Raw genomic sequence first — 18,252 nt, 5'->3', positions numbered from 1 at the left:
AAGATTAGGGAAATTTCTCTATATTCAGGACTGATACTAGATTTAAGAGTAAGAAAATAGGATGGCGGAGTAGAAGGACGTGCTCTCACTCCCTCTTGCAAGAACACCAGAATCACAACTAGCTGCTGGACAATCATCGAAAGGAAGACACTGGAACTCACCAAAAAAGATACACCACATCCAAAGACAAAGGAGAAGCCACAATGAGACGGCAGGAGGGGCGCAATCACAGTAAAATCAAATCCCATAACTGATGGGTGGGTGACTCACAGACTGGAGAACACTTATACCACAGAAGTCAACCCACTGGAGTGAAGGTTCTGAGCCCCACATCAGGCTTCCCAACCTGGCGGTCTGGCAACGGAAGGAGGAATTCCTACAGAATCAGACTTTGAAGTTTAGTGGGAATTGACTGCAGGACTTCGACAGGACTGGGGGAAACAGAGACTCCAGTCTTGGAGGGCACACACAAAGTAGTGTGCACATTGGGACACAGGGGAAGGAGCAGTGGCCCTATAGGAGACTGAACCAGACCTACCTGCTAGTGTTGGAGCCTCTCCTGCAGAGGTGGGAGGTGGCTGTGGCTCACCATGGGGACAAGGACACTGGCAGCAGAAGTTCTGGGAAGTACTCCTTGGTGTGAGCCCTCCCAGAGTCTGTCATTAGCCCCACCAAAGACCCCAGGTAGGCTCCACTGTTCGGTTGCCTCAGGCAAAACAACCAACAGTGAGGGAACCCAGCCCCGCCCATCAACAGTCAAGCAGATTAAACTTTTACTGAGCTCTGCTCACCAGAGCAACAGTCAGCTCTACCCACCACCAGTCCCTCCCATCAGGAAACTTGCACAAGCCTCTTAGATAGCCTCATCCACCAGAGGGCAGACAGCTGAAGCCAAGAAAAACTACAATCCTGCAGCCTGTGGAACAAAAACCACATTCACAGAAAGATAGACAAGATGAAAAGGCAGAGGGCTATGTACCAGATGAAGGAACAAGATAAAACGCCAGAAAAACAACTAAATGAGGTGGAGATAGGCAACCTTCCAGAAAAAGAATTCAGAATAATGATAGTGAAGATAATCCAGGACCTCGGAAAAAGAAGATGCAAGAAATGTTTAACGAAGACCTAGAAGAATTAAAGAACAAACAGAGATGAACAATACAAAACTGAAATGAAAACTACACTAGAAGGAATCAATAGCAGAATAACTGAGGCAGAAGAACGGATAAGTGACCTGGAAGACAGAATGGTGGAATTCACTGCTGTCAAACAGAATAAAGAAAAAGAATGAAAAGAAATGAAGACAGCCTAAGAGACCTCTGGGACAACATTAAGCGTAACAACATTCGCATTATAGGGGTTCCAGAAGGAGAAGAGAGAGAGAAAGGACCAGAGAAAATATTTGAAGCGATTATAGTCAAAAACTTCCCTAACATGGGAAAGGAAATAGCCACCCAAGTCCAGGAAGCTCAGAGAGTCCCATACAGGATAAACCCAAGGAGAAACACACTGAGACACATAGTACTCAAATTGGCAAAAATTAAAGACAAAGAAAAATTACTGAAAGCAGCAAGGGAAAAATGACAAATAACATACAAGGGAACTCGCATAAGGTAAACAGCTGGTTTCTCAGCAGAAACTCTACAAGCCAGAAGGGAGTGGCATGATATACTTAAAGTGATGAAAGGGAAGAAGCTACAACCAAGATTACTCTACCCAGCAAGGATCTCAATTAGATTCGATGGAGAAACCCTAATCAAAAGCTTTACAGACAAGCAAAAGCTAAGAGGATTCAGCACCACCAAACGAGCTCTACAACAAATGCTAAAGGAACTTCTCTAAGTGGGAAACACAAGAGAAGAAAAGGACCTACAAAAACAAACCCAAAACAATTAAGAAAATGGTCATAGGAACATACATATCGATAATTACCTTAAACGTGAATGGATTAAATGCTCCAACCAAAAGACACAGGCTTGCTGAATGGATACAAAAATAAGACCCATATATATGCTGTCTACAAGAGACCCACTTCAGCCCTAGGGACACATAAACTGAAAGTGAGGGGATGAAAAAAGATATTCCATGTAAATGGAAATCAAAGAAAGCTGGAGTAGCTATACTCATATCAGATAAAATAGACTTTAAAATAAAGAATGTTACAAGAGACAAGGAAGGACACTGCATAATGATCAAGGGATCAATCCAAGAAGAAGATGTAACAATTATAAATATATATGCACACAACATAGGAGCACCTCAATACATAAGGCAACTGCTAACAGGTATAAAGAGGAAATCAACAGTAACACAATAATAGTGGGGGCTTTAACACCTCACTTACACCAATGGACAGATTATCCAAAATGAAAATAAACAAGGAAACATAAGCTTTAAATGGCACAATAGACCAGACAGATTTAATTGATATTTATAGGACATTCCATCCCAAAACACCAGACTACACTTGCTTCTCAAGTGCACACGGAACATTCTCCAGGATAGATCACATCTTGGGTCACAAATCAAGCCTCAGTAAATTTAAGAAAATTGAAATCATATCAAGCATCTTTTCTGACCACAACGCTACGAGATTAGAAATGAATTACAGGGAAAAAAACTTAAAAAACACAAACACATGGAGGCTAAACAATATGTTACTAAATAACCAAGAGATCACTGAAGAAATCAAAAAGGAAATACCTAGAGACAAATGATAATGAAAACATGATGATCCAAAACCTATGGGATGCAGCAAAAGCAGTTCTAAGAGGGAAGTTTATAGCTATACAAGCCTACCTCAAGAAACGAGAAAAATCTCAAATAAACAATCTAACCTTACACCTAAAGGAACCAGAGAAAGAAGAACAAAGAAAACTCAAAGTTAGCAGAAGGAAAAAAATCATAAAGATCAGAGCAGAAATAAATGAAATAGAAACAAAGAAAACAGTAGCAAAGATCAATAAAACTAAAAGCTGGTTCTTTGAGAAGATAAACAAAATTGATAAACCATTAGCCAGACTCATCAAGAAAAAGAGGGAGAGGACTCAAATCAATAAAATTAGAAATGAAAAAGGAGAAGTTACAACAGACACCACAGAAATACAAAGCATCCTAAGAGACTACTACAAGCAACTCTATGCCAATAATATGCACAACCTGGAAGAAATGGACAAATTCTTAGAAAGGTATAAACTTTCACAACTGAACCAGGAAGAAATAGAGAATATGAACAGACCAATTACAAGTAATGAAATTGAAACTGTATTAAAAATCTTCCAACAAACAAAAGTCCAGGACCAGATGGCTTCAAAGGTGAACTCTATGAAACATTAACATAAGAGCTAACACCCATCCCTCTCAAACTCTTCCAAAAAATTACAGAGGGAGGAACACTCCCAAACTCACTCTATGAGGCCACCATCCCCCTGATACCAAAACCAGACAAAGATACTACAAAAACAGAAAATTACAGAACAATATCACTGATGAATATAGATGCAAAAATCCTCAACAAAATACTAGCAAACAGAATCCAACAACACATTAAAAGGATCATACACCATGATCAAGTGGGATTTATCCCAGAGATCCAAGTATTCTTCAATATATGCAAATCAATCAATGTGATACACCATATTAACAGATTGAATAAAAACCATATGATCATCTCAATAGATGCAGGAAAAACTTTTGACAGAATTCAACACCCATTTATGAAAAGAACTCTCGAGAAAGTGGGCACAGAGGGAACCTACCTCAACATAATAAAGGCCATATATGACAAACCCACAGCAAACATCATTCTCAGTGGTGAAAAACTGAAAGCATTTCCACTAAGATCAGTAACAAGACAAGGAGGTCCACTCTCACCACTATTATTCAACATAGTTTTGGAAGTCCTAGCCAGAGAAGAAAAAGAAATAAAAGGAATACAAATTGGAAAAGAAGAAGTAAAACTGTCACTGCTTGCAGATGACATGATACTATACATAGAGAAGCCTAAAAATGCCACCAGAAAACTACTAGAGCTAATCAATGAATTTGGTAAAGTTGCAGGATACAAAATTAATGCACAGAAATCTCTTGCATTCCTATACACTAATGTTGAAAAATCTGAAAGAGAAATTAAGGAAACACTCCCATTTACCATTGCAACAAAAAGAATAAAATACCTAGGAATAAACCTACCTAAGGAGACAAAAGACCTGTATGCATAAAATATTTATTTAGACACTGATGAATGGAATTAAACATGATACCAACAGATGGAGAGATATACCATGTTCTTGGATTGGAAGAATCAATATTGTGAAAATGACTCTACTACCCAAAGCAATCTACAGATTCAATGCAATCCCTATCAAATTACCAATGGCATTTTTTACAGAAGTAGAACAAAAAATCTTAAAATTTGTATGGAGACACAAAAGACCCCGAATAGCCAAGGCAGTCGTGAGAAAGAAAAACAGAGCTGGAGGAATCAGACTCCCTGACTTCAGATTATACTACAAAGCTACAGTAATCAAGACAATATGGTACTGGCACAAAAACAGAAACATAGATCAATGGAACAAGATAGAAAGCCCAGAGATAAAGCCACGCACCTATGGTCAACTAATCTATGACAAAGGAGGCAAGAATATACAATGGAGAAAAGACAGTCTCTTCAGTAAGTGGTGTTGGGAAAACTGGACAGGTACATTTAAAAGAATGAAATTAGAACACTCCCTAATACCATGCACAAAAATAAACTCAAAATGGATTAGAGACCTAAATGTAAGACAGGATACTATAAAACTCTTAGAGGAAAGCATAGGAAGAACACTCTTTGACATAAATCACAGCAAGATCTTTTTTGATCCACCTCCTAGAGTAATGGAAATAAAAACAAAAATAAACAAATGCAAAGGAAAGCATAAACAAGATGAAAAGACAACCCTCAGAATGGCAGAAAATATTTGCAAATGAATCAACGGACAAAGGATTAATCTGCAAAATATATAACCAGCTCATGCAACTCAATATTAAAGCAAGGAACAACCCAATCCAAAAATGGGCAGAAGACTAAACACACATTTCTCCAAAGAAGACATACATATGGCCACGAAGCACATCAAAAGCTGCTCAACATCACTAATTATTAGAGAAATGCAAATCAAAACTACAATGAGGTATCACCTCAAACCAGTTAGAATGGGCATCATCAGAAAATCTACAAACAACAAATGCTGGAGAGGGTGTGGAGAAAAGGGAACCCTTGCACTGTTGGTGGGAATGTAAAATGATACAGCCACTATGGAGAACAGTATGGAGGTTCCCTAAAAAACTAAAAATAGAATTACCATATGATCCAGCCATCCCCCTGCTGGGCATATACCCAGAGAAAACCATAATTCAAAAAGACACATGCACTGCAATGTTCATTGCAGTACTATTTACAATAGCCAGGTCACGGAAGCAACCTAAATGCCCATCAACAGACAAATGGATAAAGAAGATGTGGTATATATATATATACAATGGAATATTACTCGGCCATAAAAAGGAAAGAAATTGGGTCATTTGTTAAGATGTGGGTGGATCTAGAGACTGTCATACAGAGTGAAGTAAGTCAGAAAGAGAAAAACAAATATCGTATATTAACGCATGTATGTGGAACCTAGAAAACTGGTACAGATGAACCGGTTTGCAGGCCAGAAGTTGAGACACAGATGTAGAGAACAAACATATGGACACCAAGGGGGGAAAGACGCAGGGGGGTGGGGATGGTGATGTGCTGAATTGGGCGATTGGGATTGACATGTATACACTGATGTGTATAAAATTGACGACTAATAGGAGCTTGCTGTATAAAAAAATAAAATAAAATTCAAAAATTAAGAAAAAAAAGTTAAGAAAATAAACATTTAAGAGGTTTTTATTCCTATAATGTTTCTTAAGAGAACTGAGAGGACCTTAAACACTGGGCAAAAATAAAATAAAACAACTCTTCCTTGCTGTATGTCAATTATATCTCAATAAAACTGAAAAAAAAGAAAATCTCATCCTCAGTCGTTAAATGCACATAAAAGGGACTGAATAAGCAGAGTTAACTAAGGAATAATTAATAACAGCTAATGTTTACATAGCACTTACTAGGTACTATCCTAAGTTCTTTACAGATATGAAACATTTAATCTTCACAAAAAGCCTGTGAAATAAAATACTACTTTATCCTTGTTTCATGCATGAGGAAACTGAGGCACAAAGAGTCAAAGAACTTGTCCAAGACATGCATCTGGAATGCAAATCCAGCAGGTTAGCTGGAGTCCATTCTGTTCACACTATGTTACACTGCCTCTTTATTCTTTCAGCAGAGAATTAATGCTCTCTGACAACACTGGGACCAATACTTTAGAGTAAGGAAAAATAGGAACTCATGTCTGGTTTTGGTTTCAGTGCAACAAGTCTACCTTGAACACTTTGATTAATTAATAAGACCTAGAAATGGTTCTAATGACACTGGCGATTTCCTTTGAACACAAAACTAACAAATCTATAAAATAAAGGAAAATTCACCAATGGGAAAAGGGCAAGTATCTGTGAGCCTGAACAGTCTTGCTAAAACACCAAACCAAATCTTGAAACAAGGTTAAGCTGGACATCAGATTATGGAAGAGTTCAAAAACCCTTCTTGCCATCACTATCAATACCACATGAGGCCTGTAAAACTTACTTGCTACCATGATCTTCTTCCTCCACCATAACTCCACTGTCACATGTAATCATCAAATCAAAATGCAAGGATAGCATGAAAGAATAGGGTATTTTGTATATGAATGGCTGTTGACAAGTAGGGGTCACATAGCTGCAAATAACTCTTTTAGGATACAAATGAGATACCGTCAGCATCCGTTTTTCGAATTACCTATTTAAACATTTTAAACGAATACTGCTACTACCTTAAAACTGCAGATTTTTCTAAAAGAAAATTTGGAATTGAAAGGTATTTACAGATAATAAACTAACACATATATAGTGTTTTCTTATATGTTCTGGAACATGATTCTAAATTCATTTAACCATCACAATTACTTATAAGGTAGATGCTACTATCACTCTCATTTTACAATTGTGAAACTGAGGCACAGAGAAGTTATGTTACTTTCTCAAGGTCACAAAGCCAATAAGTGTCAGAGATAGGATTCATATCCAGACACTCCGGCTCCAGAGTCTGTGCTTTGAACCACTTGGCTATACTGATCTTAACCACTACACAATACAGATGTATTTTACTATCTTATTGAGGGGGTTAAAAACATTTTCAGACTCCTAAAATTTGTGTTGTATCCAGTCACATATCAATACACTCCATTTCTTTTTCTTGTAGCTTTACCTAAAGCTTCAGTATTTCTCTTCTTGCTAGCTTAAAAGAAGAGAGCACATAAGAGCTCAATAAATGTAAATTATTTTAGGAAGTATGTAGTTCTAACTATGGTCATAACAGCTTTGCTTGTAATATAAAAAACTTAGAATCTAAATGTCTTACAATAGAAGATGGAATAAATTGTGGCACATCCACTTAATGTAGTAATATTTAGCCATTCAAAGCTGTTATATATGAAAAGATGTTAAACCTCCACAATAATCAAAGAAATGCAAATTAAAATTAGAATGATTTCTTCTTATTAGATAGTCAATAATTAAAAAGGGATTGATAACAACCAGTGTTGGTGAGGTACAGGACCTGGGAAAGGGCATTCTTATACAGTACGGTTGCTGGAAATATAAACTGTCACAACTTTTTCAGAGCAATCTGTCAACACTTCTCAAAATGTACACCATACCCATCAATTCTAGTTACAATTATTTACTCTTCCAGAAACACTCCAATAAATATACAAAGAAAAAGGCACAAAATTGATCAAAGCAGCATTATGAGTAATGGGAAAAACTGGAAATAACTTGTATTCATCATTCTTCATTTGTATTTTCTGGAATACTATACAATCACTGAAAGAATTAAGTAGAGAGTTATATTAACTGATAAAGATGGATAGTTAAAAAAAAGCTTATATCAGAATATATTGAAATTTCCAATTTTTGAAAAATAAAGGATGAATTTATCCATATTACATATACTCCACATATGTGCACACAAAAGGGTCTGGAAGGATACAAGCCAAATTGTTAATTGTTAATCCTGGCAAAGGATCACAAAAGATGGAAGCAGGAACAAGAACTTTCGCTCTTTACTTCCTAGATGTATGATTTGCTCCCCTCCCCCTCTCAATTTTTTTTTTTTTGACTATAAATTTCTTTTTAAAATTTAAAACAGCAATTTAGAAAAAAAGATAATTACAATTACAGATCATGCATGGCCTTAAGGCTACTGGAAGGACTCTGGCTTTTACTAAGAGTGAGATGGGAAGCCATTAAGGGTTGTAAACCAAAGAGAGAGATGATCTAATTTGTTTTGCTATGTGAAGAATAGGCTGTAGGAAGAAGTAGAAGCAGTGATCAGCTAAACCAGGGGTCTGGCAAACTACGGCTTGTGTTTGACCCAAGGCCTGTTTTTGTACAACTGAGCTAAGACTGGTAAAAAGGTTGTTTTTAAAACAAAGGATGAATTTGCGACAGAGCCTGTATATGACCTGCAAAAGCTAACTTATCATTTAGCCCTTTATTCAAAAGTTTGCCTAACTCCTGAATTAGGAGACCACTGCAATAATCCAGTTAAGAGATGATTATGGCTTGGATCAGGGCTGCAGCACGTGGAGAAGCTGAGAAGTGTTCAAGTTCAAAATATGTTTTGAAATGAAAGTCAACAGAATTTACAGAAGAAGTGAATGAGAGGTAGAAGATAAAGGTTAAGGATTACTCCAAGGATTTTTAGTCTGAGTAACTACAAGAGTGGAATTTCCTTTTACTAGAGGAGGAAAATTATGGGGATAAGTAGATTTGGAGAGGGACACTAGGAGTTCAGTTTTGGACATGTTAAATTTGAGATAACCTATTTGATAAGATATCCAAGAAGAGATAATGAATTAGAAAGATGGGGGGACACAGAAATTTAGAAGTCATCCACACATAGCCTGTATTTAAATGATTAAATCATCAATGAAGTGAGTTTAGATTTAAAGATAAATGGTCTGAAGACTGAACCCTGGGGCACTCTGTTGTGTTGCAGTTAGGGAATTGGGAAGAAATTAGCAAAGGCAGAAGGGGAATAACTGGTGAGGTAGGAGGGAAAAAGCCAGAGAGCACAGAGGATAGAGACTGACTCTTCTCTTCCTGCCACTGTTTCAAGAAGGGAGAAGTGATCATCTATGTCTAAATGTACTAAAAAATTAAGATGAAGAGTTGATTACTGGATTCAACAAGTGCAATCTTGGTGGAATGATGGAGACAAAAGCCTAACTGGAAAGAGTCAAAGTGAGGAAGGAGACAGAATACAGTCAACTCTTGAGATGTTTTATTATAAAGAACAATCAAATGGGGGAACAGATGCAGTGGGATATAAAGATCAAGAAGCTTTGTAAAGATGGGAGGTATTGTAACATGCTTTTGCATGCTGGAGGAAATAACCCACTAGAGAATGAAAAACTGATGATTCAAAAAAAAGTAGGGAGGATTGCTGAATCTATGTCTCAAATAGGTGAGTATACAGGATCTAGTGCGCAAGTGGAGGGGTTACCCTTGGTGAGTGCATCACTTTTGCAGTAAGGGGGAAAAATTATTTAATTACAAAAAAAAAGAAAGCTTTTTGCACAGCTCTTTTTGAAAGTACAACTAAATTACTTTCCTAAAAATAAAATATCTGACATCTTTAAAAAATCTATTTTTTAATTCAGTAATTGTGCTAGGCTGTTTCCCAAAGATTTATTTTAAATTATGCTCTTTTCATCCGTGGCTAATTTTATCAGTGCAAAAGAGTCACTTACCATACTGTTATTGAGATTCTTGTCAACTTTGCAGAATGTGTGTGGTGGACTTTCTCCTTTACTGGGTATAATAATACATATGTCTGTAACAGCCAACGTATTCTGAGTCATGTTTTCAGAGGCTCTTCGGTAAGTGATATAAATTCTTTGTGATGAGGTACTGCCGCTAATATTTGCAGGGCGTCCGTAAGGAGTACTCTGGATAACTTCACACCCCTGTTTCAATCTTTCTTTCCAGTCATATAAAACCCTAAAAAATAAATAAAATAAATTAGTACACAATTACAAAGCACCTGCAAATATGAAAGGTAATATTGTCAGGAATCATAAACTGATCCTTAAATGTAGCAGATATTCCAATTGTACTGCAAGTTTGAATGCACCATCCCATATAAAATTAAAGAATAACTGGGAACTTCTCTTGTGGCACAGTGGTTAAGACTCCGTGCCCCCAATTCAGGGGACCCCGGGTTCAATCCCTGGTCTGGGAACTAGATCCCACATGCATGCCGCAACTAAGAGTTTGCATGCCACAACTACAGAGCCAGCGAGCCGCAACTAAAGGAGTCCTCAAGCTGCAACTAAGGAGCCCAAGTGCCGCAACTAAGGAGCCTGCCTGCCACAACTAAGACCCAGCGCAACCAAATAAATAAATATTTTTTAAAATAAAAATAAATTAAAAATTAAAGAGTAACTGTTTTCCCTACCAAAAATTAATAATGTAAGGAAAATTTATATTAACCTCTGTTTATTGACATAAACCACAGAATAGCAATTTTGTGCAAAGGTACTTATTTTAGCATTCCATTTAAGAGATAGATAGCTAGATAGACAGATGGACAGATAGGTGTATGTATGTATGTATGTCTCTAAAACCAAGCATCATCTTTAGAAAAAGCAACCTTGTATTTTGACCAAAGTTAAAATTTTACAAAAGGCTCCTTGCCATACAGTAGAGAACTTGCTTGCACACTTTTACCTCCAATACTTCCTTCAGCTTTAAGAGAGAGTTTTAAGGCTTTCAAAAGAGTAAATGACCTTAAGTCTATCTTTCATCAAAAGTACAAGTGAAAGTTTCCCCCTGCTCCTTTATGGTAAAATCATACGTTTTTAATAAAGGACAGGCCAGGCACCCATTCCTTAAGTTTTCTAAATACTATTACTTAAAGTACTCTGGAAAACAAAGAAAACATCATGCTTGAATAATATTAGTTTATTCCCTCACAGAATTCACTAATTTGTACTTTAATGCTAAGTCTTTGGCATTAGCAAAAAAAAATTAAAGCCCTATTATATTAAATGTTTCTTTATTTGTTATAAAAATTATTATAGAAGGTAATGTCCCCAACATCAATCAGTATTCCCTTTTATAAAATCCCATTATACAAATAAAATTTAGTGTAAAAAATTGGTCAAATTATTTCTTTCTAATAAAATTTTTAATTTCCCTTTTGTCTCAGCTGTCAGCAAACTTAAAAATTTTTTTCTTTAAACATTCTATTTTGAAAGTTTAGAGTGAAATTTGATGCTTAATCATAGCAGCTATGTATATCCCAATGTTAGCCTAATTGCTTACTCCTCCTCCTCTTGATCTTGCTTTTCTGTCTTGTTTTTTCTTAATCCTAAAAAATGGCATTGTCAAACTATTATATATAGAATGGATAAACAACAAGGTCCTACTGTATAGCACAGGAAACTATATTCAATATTGAGGTAAACTATAATGGAAAAGAATATAAAAAATATATGTATAACTAATCACCTTGCTGTAAAGTAGAAATTAATTACAACATTGTAAATCAACTATACTTCAATTTTAAAAAATAAATAAGTAAAAAAAATTTTTAAGGCATTATAACAGAGAAGTTAGACATATCTGAATTCGAACCCCTACCACCTGGTACCAGCTGTATTATCTTAGGCAGTTACTTAACTTCTCTGATCCTTATACTATTCAACTATAAAATTTAAAAATCTAGCTCATAGGATCTTGGCAGAATTAGATGAGAGTACAAGTAGGGTCTCCCAAATAATGTCTGGCATACAGATGTTCAACTGAAAACAAGAAAAGAAAAATACAACACACAGAACAACAAACCACTATTTACTACCTCAAATTCTTAAAAGATATGGAATATAAGTACATTTTATATATAAGCTACCTATTTTCTTTAATCAGGTATTGTGCTGTTGCATATATTACCTGTATCACTATTTTTGATTTTTATATTGTTGGGTAACTTTTCTTATCTATTTAAACTATAAGCTTAGTTTAAAGGCAATAATGATGTTATATCCTCCACAATGACAAATATATGAAAATAGCCATAAGAGTGGTTAATTTATTCATTCCAGTCCAAGTCCTTTCCTGTTGGAGAATCCTTCCTATGCCTGGAAAATTCCTCATCTCTAATTTAGGCAGCTCCAACACCTTGTCTAACAAGAATCTGCAACATTCCCTTCATTTTATTTGCAAACTAGAATTCTGACAGTGATCACTGATCATAGGAGCAACTTAACGTAATCTTTTAAAAATATGATCTAATAGCTGGCTTATTTTCCCAAATATGTAAACTTCATATGAAGCAATATTATACCTGTTCTGAAACCCACTTAAAGTTACTGTAATTAATTCATGAATTAACACAATAAAGACTGCATTTAATATAACTTTTATCAAACATTAAGTAACAGAATTTTAAAAGTAGAAGAATGTTCAGGAGCTCTTCCAATTCATCCTATCTCCCCTTAGGTATGAGTAAACATGGCTATTCACTTTCAGACTTAATATATTGGGAGATGGAACTTTTATAGCCCTTCTACTGATGTTAGTAGGGACATTGCTATCGTCCTTATTTTTAACCAGAATATTTTAAGTTAAGCCTATCCCCTTTTGCAACAGAGCCATGGAAACAAGGAAGTTAATCTTCATTCCCTATAAACCCTTCATCTATCGTGAAGACATTATTAGAGCTACTCTTAGCCTACCTTTGGCCTTTTTCTTTCAGTTTTTCAGGGAGAATCTTCTACATAAATAAATACATATGTGTATATATATATATATTTACATTTATATATTCCTCTTTTACATATATATTCCTCTTTTTTTAAAAAAACCCAATCGTTGCAGAAATTGACAAGGTGATCCTAAAATTCATAGGAAAATTCAAGGGACCCAGAATAACCAAAACAATTTTGAAAAAGAACAAACTTGGAAGACTCATACTTCCTAATGTAAAAACTTACTACAAAGCCACAGTAACTAAAACTGTGTAGTACTGGATAGGAGAGACATACAGACAAATGGAATAGAATTGAGAGTCCAGAAATAAAGCCATACATTTATCACCAATTTTTGAAAATGGGAAAAGAATATTCTCATCAACAGACGGTGCTGGAAGTGGATATCCATATGCCAAAGAGTAAGGTTGGACTCTTTCCTCAACATATACAAAAATTAACTCAAAATGGATCAAAGATCTAAATGTAAAGGCTGAAACTATAAAACTCTTAGACAAAAACTTAAATGTAAATCTTCGTAACTCTGGATTAGTTAAAGCCTTCTTAGATACAACACCAAAACACAAGCAACAAAAGAAAAAAATACATAAATCAGATTTCATCAAAATAAAAACTTTTCAGCTCCAAAGGATACCATAAAGAAAGTGAAAAGACAACCCACAGAATAAGAAAAAATATTTGTAAACCATTTATATGATAAGGAACTTACATGTAGAATATATAAAGAACTCCCAAAGCTGAACAATAAAAAGACAACCCAATTTAAAAATGGGTAAAGGATTCTGAATAGACATTTCTCCAAAGATATATAGATGGCTAATAAGCACATGAAAAGATGCTCAACATCATTAGCCATCAGGTGAATGCAAATCAAAACTACAGTTAGATACCATCTCATACCCACTAGGAGAGCTATAATCAAAATGATAATATAAAATGTTGGCTAGGACTGGCAGAAATCAGAACCTTCATACACTGCTGATGGGAATGCAGAGTGGTACGGCTACTTTGGAAGTCACACTGGCAGTTCCTCAAAAGGTTAAACACAGAATTACCATATGACCCAGCAATTCCACTCCTAAGTACATATACAAGAGAAATGAAAACATGTCTGTATGAAAACTTGTACCTTAACATTTCCAGTAGCATTACTCACAAGAGCCAAAAAGTAGAAACAACTCACATGTCCATCATCTGATGAATGGATAAATAAATTGTGGTAGACCCATAAGATGGAGTATCATTCAGCCATATAAAGGAATAAAGTACAGACACATACTACAACATGGATAAACCTTGAAAACATTATGCTAAGTGAAAGAAGGCAGCCACAAGGTAACCATATACAGTATGATTCTACTGATATAAAATGTCCCGAATTAGGCACATCCACAGAGACAGAGAGTAGACTGGTGATTGTCTACAGCTGAGGGAGTTAGGGAGAATTAGACAGAAACTATAATGAATACAGGATTGTTTATTTTGGGGGCATGATAAAATGTTATAAAATTTATTGTGGTGATGGTTTCACAACTCTATAAATATACTAAAAACAACTGAATTGTATAATTTAAATGGGTGAGTTGGATGGTATGAATTATAACTCAGTAAAGCTATTATATGAAAAGGGAGCCCCAAGTTCAACACAATATCCTAAATAAGGCACTAATTTACCCAAGATCCTTGTTTGATGCATACAGACTTAAGCACCCAACTATAATGATCATTATAGCCGATCCTTAAAAGCCACCTTTTTCTCATACTTTAAAAATAATAAAAAATGTTATGAGCAGGATAATACCTTAATTTCTGATACTTTCCTATAAATGTTTTTCAAATTATCTCCCCCCCTTTTTTTTTTTTTTTTGCAGTACGCGGGCCTCTCACCGTTGTGGCCTCTCCCATTGCAGAGCACAGGCTCCGGACGCGCAGGCTCAACAGCCATGGCTCCCGGGCCCAGCCGCTCAGCGGCATGTGGGATCTTCCCGGACCGGGGCACGAACCCGTGCCCCCTGCATCGGCAGGCGGACTCTCAACCACTACACCACCAGGGAAGCCCTTTTTTTTTTTTAAGATTTTTTTGATGTGGACCATTTTTAAAGTCTTTATTGAATTTGTTACAATATTGCTTCTGTTTTATATTTTGTTTTTTTGGCCGCGAGGCATGTGGGATCTTGGCTCCCTGACCAGGGATCGAACCCGCACCCCCTGCATTAGAAGGCAAAGCCTTAACCACTGGACCGCCAGGGAAGTCCATCTCCTATCTTTAATAGAAAGAAACTCAGACAAAAATGCTAGAACCTGTAGAATGAAGAGACACTGAAAAGATATAAGGAACACAGGAAGAGAATACAGGATTCTGGATATAAACGTGTCTATTTTTCTAAAGCAGCCATGTATCTATTAATAAACAAATTGAACAGTTAACTTCAAAATCTATAAGGTGTATTATTTGGATCAATAATTCTTTTAAAAAATTACTTACCCCAGATCTGTAAGTGGAGGCTTATCTCTTCCTCTTCTATAGCAAAGGAAAATCTGCGGCCCCACAAGACTTCCATTATTGAGATCAGCTGACAGTCCAGTTGGGGTAACATCAATACAAGTGTAATCCCATGGCACTTCCTCCCCAAGAGATTTAATAATAACTGAAACATCTGTGATAGGTTCTTTTGGTTTAGCTACTTTATGACAAGCATCATTGAAGTGAATTTCTTCTTCAAGAGGCTTTGAAACATCAGTTAATCCTGCTACAACAAAGTAGTCAGCAACACGAGGCCCCTTATCTTCAATCATCTTCCATTACAGAAAGTTACATCTGAAAGAAAAGTAAAAGATAGTATTCTTCTGTAATAAGTCAAATAAATATTCTCCTATGATAAGTCAAATAAACATAAGTGGTTTGTGTACAAATAAGAACAACAAAAAAAAGTGCACTACCTCCCTGATTAAACACGCTAGTATTACACATTTCACTTTCATATGTTAAAAGTATGCTTTTTTAAAAAAACAGGACTATATTTAGCATTATTTTTTATTATAAAATTAATGCATAAATTTCCATTTTTGGCAATATGGAAGCCTAGATTACCTAAGTAGACAACAAAAAAACACACATTCTTTTAAATGCATAGACTAACTTGTAAAAATGTAAGGGGAAATTCCCAGGGCCCCAAAACAGTGAGGAAACCAAAAAGTCAGAATGCAGTGTATAAGCTCATACTGGGTGGGAGAATTTGGCTGATCTCCTCAGTAATGAAGGGGCGTGTATTTTTAAAAGGTATTACAGGGAAAGGAGACAATGCTTTGGGACCACGTAAGATAGGGGATTAGAACTGAGACATCTGTATAAAACCAAGAGCCTCAAAGAACTACATCCCCAGTTAAGGAGTGGATTTTAAAAATCCATCCACTGGTACAGGGAGATAATAAAGTTTGCCTCAATCTGAGCCCTACTTTGGGGGGAGTAAAAAGTCTCTTCTGAGAATGTATAACAATAGGCCTACTCACACTTGGATCTGAGGTTTGATCTTAAGCCACCTGCATGGTCCCAGGATGCTCCAAACTGAGATATTAATGATAACTGTGTTCCCAGGCTAGTGATAGCCCTGGGGAAGCAAATGCAAAAGTTCTAGAGGGTACCCTCAACACAGGTTTTCCACAGATAAAGCCCTGTTGAAGATGACCTCCTATTCTAAAATTATAAAACACACAAAGAAAAATCCACCCTGAATGAGTTTCAAAAGATACAAAAAACAGAAGTTTTGTACCTTACAAAACTTTTATTTCAAAACAAATAATAAAAGTAGGGCAACGATTATAACGGTAATGCATGCTTATAACAAATACAAAGAAAAAATACACAAAGTGGAATTCATCGTGTATTTGCAAACACTTTAATAGCAAAATCTCCTTCAGTTGTCTAGTATCACTTAAACCTTATTTGTTTCTTGAACTAGGAGAAGACATTCCCACCCCCAGCCCCTGCCACAGTACTGTCATTACTTATATAAGAATTACAGGAAAAAAAGTTTAACCTAAAACAGAAATTTCCAAACATGTTAGACTTAGTTCCAAAAAATTCAAAGAAAGGATTTTATGGACAAATATTGTACTGTATATTTATAATATATATTAAAAAAATTAAAGCCTTGGAAATCTTTTGATAAAGGTACCTGATTAACTTCCCTTAATCCAGGATTTCCCCAGTCTATTTGAACAACAAACCCTATTTTCCCACTTAAAAACTAGAAAAAGCCCTCAGAACATGCTTTATAAAATGCTATTTAAAGTAAACAGCCTTCTTTTGTAGACTATAAAATACCTGGAGGCAAAAAAATTCTTATGTAATATACTTGTTTATAATATAATTATCACCACTTTCATCATAATCCCAAAATTCGTTTAATTTTCTATATGGCTAATGTCATGAGTTTTCAGAATTCATGCCACATTTTTTGGAATTTGTATCCATTGCTTAAATATACTCTACATTCTCACTCTTTGCTTAGAAAACACACCTAAAAAAGGATCGAATGTTCCTACTTGTTTTATTTAGGTATATATGGCTCCTATGTAGCAATTCCCTTACACATAAGATTTCTGCACAAAACGAACGGCTTAAACTTTTCAGAAATCCCTACTGTCCCAGACTGACAGTAAAGGAAAGTAATAAACCTGTTCTCCTGGAAAACTGTTAAACACTGATAGTCACTCTCAGCTGACGGTCTATTACAGGTGTTTTACAAAAAAACAGCTGACCATCTACCCATTCTTTTAAAGTAGGAAAACAAAGCACTTCTGTATTTAACTTATTTTCTTCATTAAATAGTGTTTGAAAATAACTCTTCAATGGCTGCACAGTATTTTAACGGACATAACATTATTGACCTACTTCCTTATTGTTGATCATTTATTACACCTACTTATTTTGCTAATAGTTTTTAAATGCTAAGATGAATAACCTTGAACATAAACCTCTGGTTACAACTCTTATTTTTTTCAGGATAAATTTACTGAAGTAGAATTATTGGGTCAAAGTAACACATATACTTACAGCTTCTATAAGTGTTTATTTGCTTTTCTGTGTGCATAAATTTTAAATTATAAGCTCTTGATAGACACGAGTCTTAAAAATTACCTTAGTAGAGCACTTTCCTTTCATCATAATGAAGAGATTTAAATATTCTCCTTTTTCTTAGACTCTAACTTCGTGTTATTTAAACTAAAGTGTATAGTTACTATTACATACAATAAAGTTTTATGTCTTGCTATGCAGAAAGAAGGGAAGGAGAATGGAAATAGT

The 18,252-nt window shown here is 35.5% G+C and overlaps 1 protein-coding gene across 6 annotated transcripts in view; it reads right to left on the bottom strand.

Moving 5' to 3' along the window:
- DENND4A (DENN domain containing 4A) overlaps window positions 1–18,252 on the bottom strand; it is a 132,855-nt gene that overhangs the window by 80,771 nt on the left and 33,832 nt on the right. For all 6 annotated transcript variants that reach the window (XM_030875216.2, XM_030875218.2, XM_030875217.2 and 3 more), the window contains exons 3-4: window positions 15,433–15,765; window positions 9,927–10,176 (exon numbers count right to left, since the gene is read on the bottom strand). In XM_030875216.2, the coding sequence (XP_030731076.1) occupies window positions 9,927–10,176; window positions 15,433–15,743 (561 nt within the window). In that variant the 5' untranslated portion in view covers window positions 15,744–15,765. The remainder of the gene's footprint in view (window positions 1–9,926; window positions 10,177–15,432; window positions 15,766–18,252) is intronic.

Source organism: Globicephala melas, chromosome 2, assembly GCF_963455315.2.
Source record: "Globicephala melas chromosome 2, mGloMel1.2, whole genome shotgun sequence".
Classification (NCBI taxonomy): domain Eukaryota; kingdom Metazoa; phylum Chordata; class Mammalia; order Artiodactyla; family Delphinidae; genus Globicephala; species Globicephala melas.
The sequence above is the reverse complement of the archived record's forward strand: the minus strand, read 5'-3'. Positions and strand labels throughout refer to the sequence as shown.